The following is a 12658-nucleotide window of genomic DNA, read 5'->3' as shown; positions in this document are numbered from 1 at the left end:
TCAATACTTTACCTTTTTTTTTTTTTTTTTTTTTTTTTTTTTTTTTTTTTTTAAACAGAGTCGACTTAATTTGAATGTGTGGGATAAGTCTGGGATGAAAAATTCATTTAAAAAAATACTCACAATCTGCTATTTTATGATCATGGCTATATGTACACACGCAGGAACAAGTGCACTTGCATCATCAGCTCAGTGTAAATATTAATACAGAGCACATGCAAAATGGAGGATCAATCCCAAATGCAGTTCATACCTCAGTAGCTCAATTCCTAAGACTAGCTACCTACATGAACCAATCAAAACTCATCAGTATGCATTATATGAAATTGGGCGATCAAACTGTGTTCCATATCTCCAAACTGGAAGCAATGTCCCTGGGCTGGTAATGTAACTCAAAACGTAAAAAAATAAGTGGGTATATGAGGGGAATACTCATCATTATAAGGCAGTATATGGAAACAGCTTTTTAAAAATAGAAGGCAATGTTGTATAAAATATATAATTTATCTGCTTATTTTGCACTGGAGATAGAAAAGAAAATATCAGAGGCCTGACTGAAATGAAAATGCTACCGGGACCTAAATCAAGGTCTGATACAGAACCACCACAGAGGAAATGATTATTAAGCCACACATTTCAAAACAGAATGACTCAAAAACCCCACTTCAGCACTGACACAGCAGCAGGTGTGTTAAACCCCACATACACACGTTTACTTGTGCACACTGTTTAAAGATTAAAACCTTTAAAGCTGTGTTTGGGCTACCAGGTGGGGGGCTGAATAGGGAAACTTATGGCTATGTTTAGTGGTCTGTGGTGGAACTTGGATATGCTAATAAACCTCACAACCACCGTTTCAACACCAAGACCAAACAAAGGTGAGGAAAAACAGCTGAGAGATGTCATGCTGTCCTTAACAACATCAAAACATGACATGGTGCTCCAGGGACCAAGTACATTTTGGGAATAGTCCACTAGAGCAGACTTTTCCAGAGATGCTTTGAAGAATATACTTGCTCTTTAAATCACCACCTTCCCATGTGACTGCCTTGGTATGAATTTAACAGAAGCAACAGGGACATTTATTCTAGGTTTAATGACAAGGTTACAAATGAAATCAGAACAATTTGTTGACTGTGTAGCAGCACATGTTTTATTATCAAAGAGTGATATGTGCAAAAGGGTGCTAAAAAAGCATATGCATGGATAACTAAATAGACTCGCAAACAGAAATGGGTCAAACATTGTATTAGTTTACTGGAATACATCCGTTTTTTAAACAAAGTCTCAGATGGAACAGTTAGCTGAAAGCAAATCAAAAAGTCCTAAAATGCCACTAGCCATGTTATTAATAGAAAAAAGTACCCACGAGACGTGCTGTCATTTGCATACATTGCACAGAAACACAAATGAGTCTTTGTGTAGAAAAGGTGGACCAGCCATTACTATTCCCTTCTGTTTGTTTTGATTATTTGACTCATGTCTGTTCATGACAACACTCTTCCAATAAAAAAAAAGTATGCAAAATAATGGATCCTATTTACAATGTTAATTTACAAAATAAAATTAACTTTATAAAATGTATATATATATATACTTTTGATATCTGTTTTTGTACAAAAGTAACAACGGATATACTTATTTTTTATTTTTTTTTTTAAACAGTTTCAATCTTTTGGAAAGATTCCTCATTTTTACCTTTTACATTCAAAACCAGCGTGCACAAGAAGCGTCCAGGCTGAGGTAGAATTCTTTATTTGGTCCTCCTCTTTAAATAAATGGAGTGTGCAGTCTCTTTCTGATTCTCTGCCTGTGGTGCTATGAACAGGGTTGAGAGCTCAGAAAACTCTCCACTGTCCTGTTGCTGTCGAATGGCAGCTCGTACACACTGCTATCTGGGTCCACCTTCAGATTCTGGGAAAGCGAATGAGCAGAGAGGTCCTCCTCATGCTCGGAGTCATAATCGAGGGGTGTGTAGAGGTTTTCATGAAGAGTCGCTCCTTTGTGAGAGAGTGACGTGCAGAGGCTGGGGTAAAGCTCCTGCTGAGGCCTCCATGGTGCTTTACCAAATGTACCTGATGAGATAAATGGAAGCACACTCGGTCATCAGAGCTGTGAATAGACTTAATGTTCAGAATCAGAAAAAAAATAAATTATTCCACAAAATGAAGAAAGAACATAGGAATTTATCTAGACAATAACATTCGACAAATGGGCTACTTGCACAAACACTTCTTCATTATAACCAAAAACAGCACTTTTGCTTCCGGCTTGTCCAATACAACACCCAAGCTAATGTTAGCTAGACTGAAAAAAACAACAAACGTTAGACATTGCTGTTTCCCTGCATGGCCGAAAGTAAACAGTGCTACCGGAGATGTGAGACTCTCGCTATGAAACAGAAATACGTCAAAACCCTGAGTGCATGTAGCCCGTAACAGCCCTTACACAAATATATACTCTTGTACCGTATTTTATCTGAGGGTAGTCTATCTGATGCTATACACAATTAACACTCCTCCAACCCATCTATCAGCAGAAAAGATTACTGCTTACAAGATATTCATTTGTCTTAAAAAGTGGGCAGTATGAATACACAACGGTTAAAAACCACAGCAAATCTGTTGCACCTGATAGACTAATATCAGAGTTGCTAGGACCTTTCACGTACATTAAAATAACAGAAAAAGATACTTTTATCTAACAGACTACCTGGATCATGGTTCCTGCTTGCTGAAATGATCTACAGTATAAATTAACATCCTGTAAGTGATCTAGACATGGAAAGGACTGCACTTTCTCATGCAACTGTCAACAATATGATCATAGATTTTTTTTTTTAACTCACCCATGTAGGAGGCAGAAGGCAGCTGTGACTGGACACATTCTCCACCCTCACGCTGTACCAGCATCCCAGGGCTCATGTGGTCAAAAGGGTCCGAGGACAGTGAGGGAGTGTATGTGTAATATTCTCTCTTTTTTAAGCTGGGGAGTGATGGGCTGTAAGAATCTCTGCACATAAGCCTCTGATCTGCAGTACAGCCTGAAGGGTAAAGGGTGAAACATGACAACATTACCACACTGTATACACCAGTCAAACACAGAAATGAACAGACTGGAGCTCATATTCAGATTCTATATCATTCTATAGAAAAATTTGTTCACATTACTCTTTTTCTACTCTTTAACCAATTTCCACTTCTGCCAAGTGCCCTACAATGAGAAAGCTGAAACAGGACAAAAATGACAAATAACCAATAACCTCAGATAATTGCGCTGCACCCTGTTTACCTAAAATTTTAATCTGATCGGTTTTCCCATCAACCAAGGAACTACCCAAACCAAGAAAAACAAATAACAAATAAGTACAGAGTTCTATACTCATATGTCTCACCTGTATATGTGTCTGTGGGCTCTGGGCCATACAGGTTGCCTCTCCTCAGCAGTGTGCTGATAGGTCCTTGGAAATGGCAAAGCAGAGGGTCAATGGCCACCTCCATGTCTGCTTCACTTCCTGTGTCTAGCTGACAAACACCTATAGGTATGATAAAAGCCAATGTTACAAAACCACTTCTCAATTATTGGCACTGTCAATTTAGAGCAATCCTTGCCAACGTAACATGACTGAGGCTTCTCTTATAATGCTGGATGAGACTGGAGAACACACAGGAATCTGAGACATTCCTCAGTATACAATCTCTCCACGTCATCCAGGATCCTAGGTCCTCTCTTGAGCACTCTCCTCATCTTCTTACCCCACAGGTTTGCAATGGGGCATAGATCAGGGGACTGGTATGGCCTTGTTAAAAGCTTTATTTCTGTAGTAACTGAACCATTTTTGTATGGATGAACTATTTTTATATATTCTGGCCCTCAATACTTTTAATCAATACTTTGGTGTAAAGGTTCTCACATGGTGCCTGTGCTAAACTAATGAAGCATAAATAGGACACCAAACATGTCATCACGGATCGAGTACAACTGAGTAAGTGTTTACTGGTTCCCCAAACCATTCATTTAAAGGACCTTTTGTTTATTCATGGCACAAAATAGTCAGGTGTTTTACCTTTCATGTCCTTAGGCTGCAGGTAGAATCCTCCCATGGAAGAGCTCACGTACTGGTAATTGCTACCGCTCTCAGAGGGCACGTAGCCGTCCTGCCGTTCTGCCAGCGTTCCCTGAGAGGACAGATAGCTAGGAATGTCCGACGGCAGATTGGTCTCATCTATAGAGGGCAACAAAAACAGATCTCTAAGGCATCCACAGACACGAACTTTAGCAGAAAGTAAGACATCCTTATAGTAGTGTTTTTATATACTTTATAAAATACCAATCATTCAACAACGTAACAACTTAATTCTACACAAAGGATTATTCATTAGCATTGAAGCTCCATGCATCACTCAGTACTAACCAGTGTTAGTGACACTGCAGTCCTCGTTGCGTCGGCGTGTGTGGTAGATGATGACCACCCACACTAGTGACGTGCCCACGACACAGCACACTACAGCAATTATGACGATGCCCACTGTGGTCCAGCCGTCCTCCTCTGATCCACTGCCGACTGGGCCCAGTGCTCCCGTGCCTGCCTGGTTTGACTCACAATTAGGGTTTGGCAAGACAGCCAGGCGCACATTTCCCCTCTCTGTGCCCAGCGGGTTAGACATTTCACAGGTGTAAGTGCCGGCATCAGCCTCCGCTGCGTCCACAATGATCAGGAGCTGGTTTCCAGCAGCAAAAAAGTGGCGCTCGGTCAATGCTAATGGCCCGTCATCCTTGGTCCAATTTAGTCGTGGTGGAGGACTTCCACCTGCGATGCACTGCAGCACGGCCGTCTCGCCCCTAGCTACAGTGCGGTCCGTCAGCGGCCGCAGGAAAGAAGGCATTTCTGGGGAAAAAAAAAAAATCAATCCTGGATGTCAGTCTAAGCTGTTCACCATGTCTGGAAAAAAATATGAAATTTACCTTTCCAATTTTTTGACATTCGAGGTGATATTAAAGCTATTTGAAAACACAAAATCAGTCAAGAATTAAGCTATCCTGCCTGACTAGCAAATATTTAAAATGCTGTAATAATTAGTGAATCAAACACATTATGCACAATTATTGGATATTAAAAAACGTACTATAATTGACTCAGTATAAAAAAATTCTTGTGCTATATCAGGTCACTCTGGAAAGCCTAAAATATTAATTCAAATTCAGAGCTGTGAGGTCAGCTTTGGCACATGTTTTGGCACAACATTTGGTATGAAAGAAAGGCAGGCTCCCATCATATACATGAAGCCAGCATTGAACCAGAGACATGTAATAGGAGCTTAAAAATGAAAGAGACTAACATTCGTTCTCAGCGGCAAGGAGGGAAAAAAAACTAGAATTGTAGAGGGCCAGCAAATGTCAGATGTCCATTGGCTCTTATTACCTGCTTCTACAGTTCTTACCTAGTACAGTTAATGTGGCATTAGCAGATATAGCTCCAGCTGTATTCTGCGCAGTACAGCTGTACACGCCAATATCTTCCGTTTTCACTTTCACAATGAAGAAGACGGCATCGCTGGGCATAACATGCATCCGCCGTTCTCTTGCAGCTGGAAAGTCCGTGCCTCCGTCTTTCTGCCAGGCTATCTGAGGAGTTGGATGCCCGGTAGCGGCACACTCTAATCGGGCTGTGGCTCCAACACGGACCGTCAGATCCATAGGAATTTTGGTAAAGGATGGCAGCACTGATGAAGATGGTGATATTATGATATTAGTCAATGGTAGAAAAAAAGAAACCTTGCTAAAGCTTTTACTGTATTTCTTACTGCAAACACAATAATTCAGTTTGTTTTAAGTAGACAGCATACATTCCATAATGAAATAATTTGTTTTTATCTTATAACTACATGTACTAGCATTGCGCAAGTGCACAGAAACTTCTGCGGTATCATATCACTTACTGTGGACAGTAAGTTTGGCCTTGGTGGAATAGGTGGAGCCGAAGTGGTTGGAGATGACGCACTGGTATTTGCCCTCGCTGGAAGATTCCACATGGCGCAGCTGCAGTGTGGTCGTGTACTCAGTAACCTGGTTCCCATCACCCGCTTGAGCTCTAAGATGAGCCTGGTTGTGAATCTCTGCATTGTTTAGCACCTCGTTGTCCTTCTTCCAGGCAAAGGTCATGGGCGAGTCACTGGAGCTGGCTGCCGAGCATACAAAGGTCACGTTGGTGCCTTTGATAGCTGACTGCGTCTCAGGCTGCACCGTGATTTGAGGTTTGGGGAAATCAGCTGTTCACAGAAGAAACAGTGAAATTGTTTTTAGTGAAATAAAGAAGATCAAAGTTGAACAAATGTGAGCTTATATCTTGGTGCTTCATAGCAAGCACTATTCAAAACTAGAGATGTCAGTGTTTTTCTTTAGTTAAATAAGTTGTTCGGAGTAATCCATTACGAAATTTCTTCCATTATGAATTTTCCACCATGAGAAAGAAGACCTCATGCTCGGTCAGGTATAACACGCTTGGAAAATGTGCACCAGGCACCTACTCACCACACACAAATTCATCCTGGCTGACCGCAAAGACACTCTTGGCCTTCAGTGGCTGTGGATGGGCACAGCTGGCGTTGCCCAAGGAGAGGAAGGCGTTCTCTGCCACCCACAGCGGGAACCACTTCAGCTGGCAGTCACAGAGCAGACTTGACGTATTCAGGTGCCTGACAGAGCACAAAATGGAAAAAGAAAGCGTAAGCACACGCTCAGCGCAAAAATACAGAACAGGGTAGAAAAGAATTTGGTTAAAGTCAGACATGCAAATCGCCTGTCTGTTGACAGTTGAATCATTGCACTGGAATCATCCTTGCCAATTTAGAGGGAAAAAAAGTCAAATAAATTAAATAGCCACCGTGGAGGGACTGAATACCACTTAAATCCTCAGTGTGAATGATAAAAATCAATCAATATTTAGACAAATTCGGACCAACAAACTATTACACTGAAGCCAGTTTCATTAACCAGACAAAAGTCAAAAAGTCAGCACTGGCATCCGCCCTCCCATTTTAGAGAATGGGGAATACTGAAATGCATGACAGCCATTTTCCTATGGTGAATCAAATAACCACAAAGATGTGTTGAGGGTTTTACTGCTTTCAGTCAAGAGTTTTTCTGATTTTCAAAAAACACATCTTCTGAATCCCAGTGAAATTATTCATATAAAAATAAATAAAAATCAATAAAAATACATTCATCACTTACAGTTCTTCTAGTTTTTTCATCTGGGAGAAAGAATTTCCTTGAATTGACATGATGGCATTGTTGCTGAGGTCACTGAGTTAAAAGAAGGAAAAAAAAAACAACAACAAAGTGTTAGAAAAACACAAAGTAGAACAGATCTGTTTAAAAGAGGCTTGGGACAGAAGTGAGTCATTTTCATGGCTACAAGTACTCACAGGCGCTCCAGCAAGTCCAGTCCTGTAAAAGACTTCTTGGTAACTGATCGAATCTGATTCCCCTGAAGAAATCTAAAAGCCCAGCAAGTCAGTTAATTAGAAAATATCTACTTCATTGCTTCTAAACAATCATGGACTTGGCATTTTATTATAATGCCCAAAATGAGCACAATATGAGCAAGAGGAACTCACAAATTTCGAAGACTGTTCAGTGCAGAAAAGGGTCCATTCATGTCCTCAATGGTCCAGGAAATCTCATTATATTTCAGATCCCTTTCCGCAGAAAAAAAAGAGCAAATTAAAACAAAACCATGATGTTAAATATCGCACCTTATTCACAACCTCACACAACTTGTTGGTCAGTGCTCATCAAGACACTGTATTTGTGAGGACAGATTGCACAAAAAAAAGAAATAAAAAAAAAAGAAATAAAAAAAAAATCTCATGCCAAAACACATGGGAATCTTTGGCTAGCTTTGGAGACTTTAAACATTTATGTATTTAAGAATTATATAGTAATAAAATCACAATTTTCACATTACTTAGACAAAACATTTGGCTAAACCACATTAAATTTCAGTTAATGAAACAGAAGAATGTTGTTATATTTAAACCACAATCTCAGTTAATCTTAGTCCTCACATTAAAAGAATTAAGGCAATAAGCAAAATTCCACTTCCATTATCCTCTGGTGCTTTGTATTTACCCACCACAGAAGGAGGGACTCCTGTTTTGTCCCACAGCCCTCCCTATCACCATGTTTAACTAGATTCAAATAGCTAGTTTCCTCCCCTGCAAGCCTGGTTACAAATGAGTGGGTTAGGGAGGGGACTGAGTGAACACACGTGCGCATGTGTGTGCGCACACATGCATACACACGCACACACCCTTCATGCTCAGTTGCCATTTGGTTCTGTTTAAAAAAGCCCAGAGAAGGGAGGAGAGGAAAGTGGGGGGAGGGGAGGTATTGAGTTTCTAAAGTTGAATGAACACCACAGAAATTTACCTAAGTAGCAAACCCATGAGATATATTGCATAGTTGGCTAGATATTTCCGCCCTGAAAGCATCAGAAAAGAAAGAAAGACACAAGAGGTGCAACTGAGATGGTCAACTGCTGCTACATTTATATGTTGATTTACTTTTGAGGTTTGATAACAATATTCAAGTTCAAAAAGGCTTTCACTATTAACTGAATTAATATAAACCTTTCAATTCCATCTGATACAGTGGATATAAAATGTCTACACACTCCTGTTAAAATGGCAGGTTTCTGTGATGAAAAAAATTAAACCAAGATAAATCATGTCAGAACTTTTCCCACCCTCAATGTGAAATTGCAATGTGTAAAAATTAAGTGAAAACAATCATTTTAGGGAAAAACATTTTAATCACTCTGATTAACCCCAAATAAAGAGCATCTGTAGGATTTTCTTGACATCTTCTTGGTTTCATCTGACTGCTGAAGCTATGGCCAGCAAAGAGATGACAAAGCCTATACAGGGTCTCACTGTCGAAAGGAATAAGTAGAGGGGTACAAAAAACTTTCCATGGTCCATGGAACACCGTGAAGGCCATCATCGACAACTCGAGAAAATGTAGCACCACATCGACATCATGAACAGGACCACCCTTCCAAAATTTACAGACGGACAAGACAAAAACTTACCAGGGAGGCTACCAGGAGAACAACGGCAACATTAAAGGAGCTGCAGGAATATCTGAAAAGTACTGATTACTTTCTGCATGTGACAACAATCTCTCGTATTCTTCACGTTTGGGCTATGGGGTAGGGTGGCTAGATGGAAGCCCTTTCTCACAAAAACCATCCAAGCTCGACTAAATCACCCCAAACCATGTGGCAAAATGTGTTATGGTCTGATGAGACAATTTCAAAAGGTATAATAATTGCAAAAGTTATGTTTGGTGCAAAAAAAAAAAAAAAAAAAAAGCACATCAACAAAAGAACACCCATGTTGAAGCATGGTGGTGGCAGCATCATGCTTTTGGGCTCTTTTCTTCAGCCAGAACTACAGGTTTTATGAAGGTGGAGGGAATCATGAATAGCTACAAATACCAGTCGATTTTAGTGCAAAACATTCAGGTGTCTGCTAGCAAGCTGAAGGTGAACCTTTCAGCACAACAATGACCCAAAAGCATACAACCAAATCAACAAAGGAATGGCTTAACCAAAAGAAGATGTTTTTGAATGATCTAGCCAGAGCACAGACTTGAATCCAACTAAAAATCTGTGGGATGACCTGAAGCGGGCTGTGCACAGGAAATGCCCTTTCAATCTGATGGATCTAAAAAGTTTTTGCAAGTAAGAGTGAGAAAATATTGGTGTGTAGACTTTTTATATCCATTGTACCTTCATCTGTTCACACTTGAGAGTTAAATATTTAAGCTAATACGTTCAGAGGGAGTTTCCAAGAACTTTATTCCATTTTACTGTATTTTTAGTTAAAAGACACTACTGAATCACAACTCAGTGTCATGACAGGTACAAAGAGCCGGCTCTGTTTCTAATCTGTTGTACTCACAGTGTGTGCAGACGGGTGAGGTCTCTGAAGGCTCCGTCAGCGATGAAGCTGACCTGGTTGTAGCCAACAGTGAGCTGCTTGAGCTCAGTCAGTCGCATGAAGCTGCCCTCCTCCAGGCGCACCAGCTGATTAGAGCTGAGGTCGCTAAAATACAAAGATACAAAACAAATCAGACATCTTACATCTACCAAGACAATGTAGTTTTGGGCGTGTTACGTGTTCCAGGGTATGTATTAATATTAGAAATATGTCATACACAAATGACTTGATTATAAGTTACTTATAGGAGTTTTCATTGAATATAGGTGTTCATAAAAATCTAAACAGGATTTAAAGAAGTATGTAATCTATAGTACAATGTTGCATTATAAAGTATTGTATGTTTTGCAAGAGTAGTTTTATAGGAGCAAGTTTTCTGTAAGAGAAATTCATTGTAAAGCATAGAATGTAATCTTAAAAAAAAAAAGCTCTGACTAAAGCTCATTTCTAAACAGTAATTTTTACAACACTAATATACTTTTGGAATATTTTAAAATACAAATATTTTTATATCCATGCATTTTTGTAAAACATTTTTTTTACATCAACACTTACTGATTCGCAATTAGGACGATGAAGACAAAGAGAAATCGTTGCCCCTTAGCACTACTCTGTTTATACTGATTAACACCTGAAGCACTTATGTCGTTCAGCTGCTCTGACACCAGTGTTAATTTTGTTGATGAAAACTAAGGTAGAAGATGTTTGTCAACAATATAAGATGAAATCTAAGATAAAGAAAATTTGTCAACCATAGACATTAAAAAACTAAGATAAAAGATATTTGTCGACAACGTTTTTCCAATGAAAATGAAATGAATAAATATGAGACTAAAATATCAGACCCAGTTAGATGATGTGAAATTTTCCCCCATTAGCACGTTCAGTTTGCAAAGGCAGTTACACAAAGGAATTAACAGAGAAAGAAGAGGCTGGCTAATCTGTGAATGCATGCTAATTTTAAAGCTTTGTGGTTGAAGAAAAATGTCACGTTTGATAAAATCACTAATATTCTGTGATGAAAGGTTTTATCCCCTAGGAAAAATTGTTTTCGTAGCGTGTTGTCAGGCTAAAATAATACCTGCTAGATTGAACTAGATGACAATGTCCAAAGTCATTTAAAAAAAAAATTTTTTTAGTAACTATAACTCTTCCGTTTTGAGTTGAATGAAATTGCTGTGTGGAAACTAAATCTAGTCTAAAAAGAACAACCAAACCAAACCAAATGTATTTTCACCAAAAATTAAGACTAAATTAAGACTAAATTAAGCGGGTAGGGGATAATTCCACTCAAAACAAAATCCATTCTGCTGACTCTCAGTAAACGGATGACCAAACATATCAGATCACAGCTATAAACAACACTACCACCAACTGCCACTGACCTGCCTCCTAAAGCCTCCTAATTTCCCCTATTTCTATTCCACTCTCTTGCTCTTAAGGCCTTGCCCTTTTTAGAGTTGAGAAAAAAAAATCAAGACGAGAGAGATAGAGAGAAATGAGACATACAGCTCAGCGAGTTTCTGACAGGGCTCCCAGGGGTCAGCTTTGATGCGACTGATGGCGTTGTGAGCCAGATGTAGCTGCTGCAGAGATGACAGCCCGTACAGCCAACCCTTACTCACTTCGGTCAAATTATTGTACTCCATCTGCCTGCTCACACAAACATATATTATTATTCTCCATATCACAACCATGCACTTATGATCTTTGTAGAGATTATGTGAGATTAATTCCACACAGCTTTATAAATGTTTATAAAAATAATTACTCTATAAATGATTAAAGCATGTGTTATGTCATCGTTAAGCATAATATATCTATAATATAATTAGCTTTCTGAATACTGCTATCACAGCATCAGTGCACTCACAGGATTTCCACTTTGCTGAGGCCCCAAAACGCTCCGTCCAACAAACGTATGATGCCGTTCCTCTGCATGTTTAAAGAGCGGAGAGAGTGAAGGCCGTTGAAGGTCAAGCTCTTGATTCGTCGCAGCCTGTTCCTGCTCAAATCTCTGCCAATCAAAGTCAGTAAAATGTTAAGCAAAGGTGGCACAGATAGCGAGAATCTCTGGATCTTTCAAGTGTGTAATATGCACGGGGCCACTTACAGGTGTTGAAGGTTGTCGAGCTGGAAGGTCTTGGCAGGAATAGAGTTCAGACGGTTCCTGTTCAGTCTCAACACCAGCAGGGTGCCGGACAGATTTTTAAAGCAGTCCGGCTCCAACACAGAGATGCGGTTGTTATTCATGTACCTGAGCAAAACATAAATATGAAGCTTTGCTTAGCATCACTATCATGATTCTAGCTAAAATACCTCAAGAAAAAGAGCTTCTCCAACTTAGTGAATTCTACTTCTGTGTTGGCATGGCAAAACTATTTTTGCGCTCACAGGGCCGTATTCAGAGTCGATGACTGAAAGCACAAGAAACAATTTAAAAATAAAGACTAGATGGCAAGCACATGGCTAGCTCTTGATTCAACACATCCTATTTTTGCATGTGCTGGATCTATTTTATAAAATCAAGTTTATAAGCTGTTAAAAAAAAAACCCGCAGAGGTCATGCTTTTATTTCCCTATTTGGATTTATGGAATTAATAAAATAAAAATGGTTTTGTTAAATTGATGCACACTCCTGAAAAAATCTC

The 12658-nt window shown here is 39.4% G+C and overlaps 1 protein-coding gene across 1 annotated transcript in view; it reads right to left on the bottom strand.

Moving 5' to 3' along the window:
• Positions 1-1126: 1126 nt before the first annotated feature.
• Positions 1127-12658, bottom strand: part of lrig3 (leucine-rich repeats and immunoglobulin-like domains 3) — a 25543-nt gene continuing 14011 nt past the window's right edge. The window contains exons 5-19 of the mRNA XM_026923310.3: positions 12121-12264; positions 11881-12024; positions 11517-11660; positions 9969-10112; positions 7620-7700; positions 7428-7499; positions 7234-7305; positions 6532-6695; positions 5940-6269; positions 5442-5723; positions 4415-4888; positions 4067-4225; positions 3395-3535; positions 2849-3043; positions 1127-2075 (exon numbers count right to left, since the gene is read on the bottom strand). Coding sequence (XP_026779111.2) covers positions 1819-2075; positions 2849-3043; positions 3395-3535; positions 4067-4225; positions 4415-4888; positions 5442-5723; positions 5940-6269; positions 6532-6695; positions 7234-7305; positions 7428-7499; positions 7620-7700; positions 9969-10112; positions 11517-11660; positions 11881-12024; positions 12121-12264 — 2803 coding nt within the window. The 3' untranslated portion in view covers positions 1127-1818. The remainder of the gene's footprint in view (positions 2076-2848; positions 3044-3394; positions 3536-4066; positions 4226-4414; positions 4889-5441; positions 5724-5939; positions 6270-6531; positions 6696-7233; positions 7306-7427; positions 7500-7619; positions 7701-9968; positions 10113-11516; positions 11661-11880; positions 12025-12120; positions 12265-12658) is intronic.

Source organism: Pangasianodon hypophthalmus, chromosome 18, assembly GCF_027358585.1.
Source record: "Pangasianodon hypophthalmus isolate fPanHyp1 chromosome 18, fPanHyp1.pri, whole genome shotgun sequence".
NCBI classification, from domain to species: Eukaryota; Metazoa; Chordata; class Actinopteri; order Siluriformes; family Pangasiidae; genus Pangasianodon; species Pangasianodon hypophthalmus.
The sequence above is the reverse complement of the archived record's forward strand: the minus strand, read 5'-3'. Positions and strand labels throughout refer to the sequence as shown.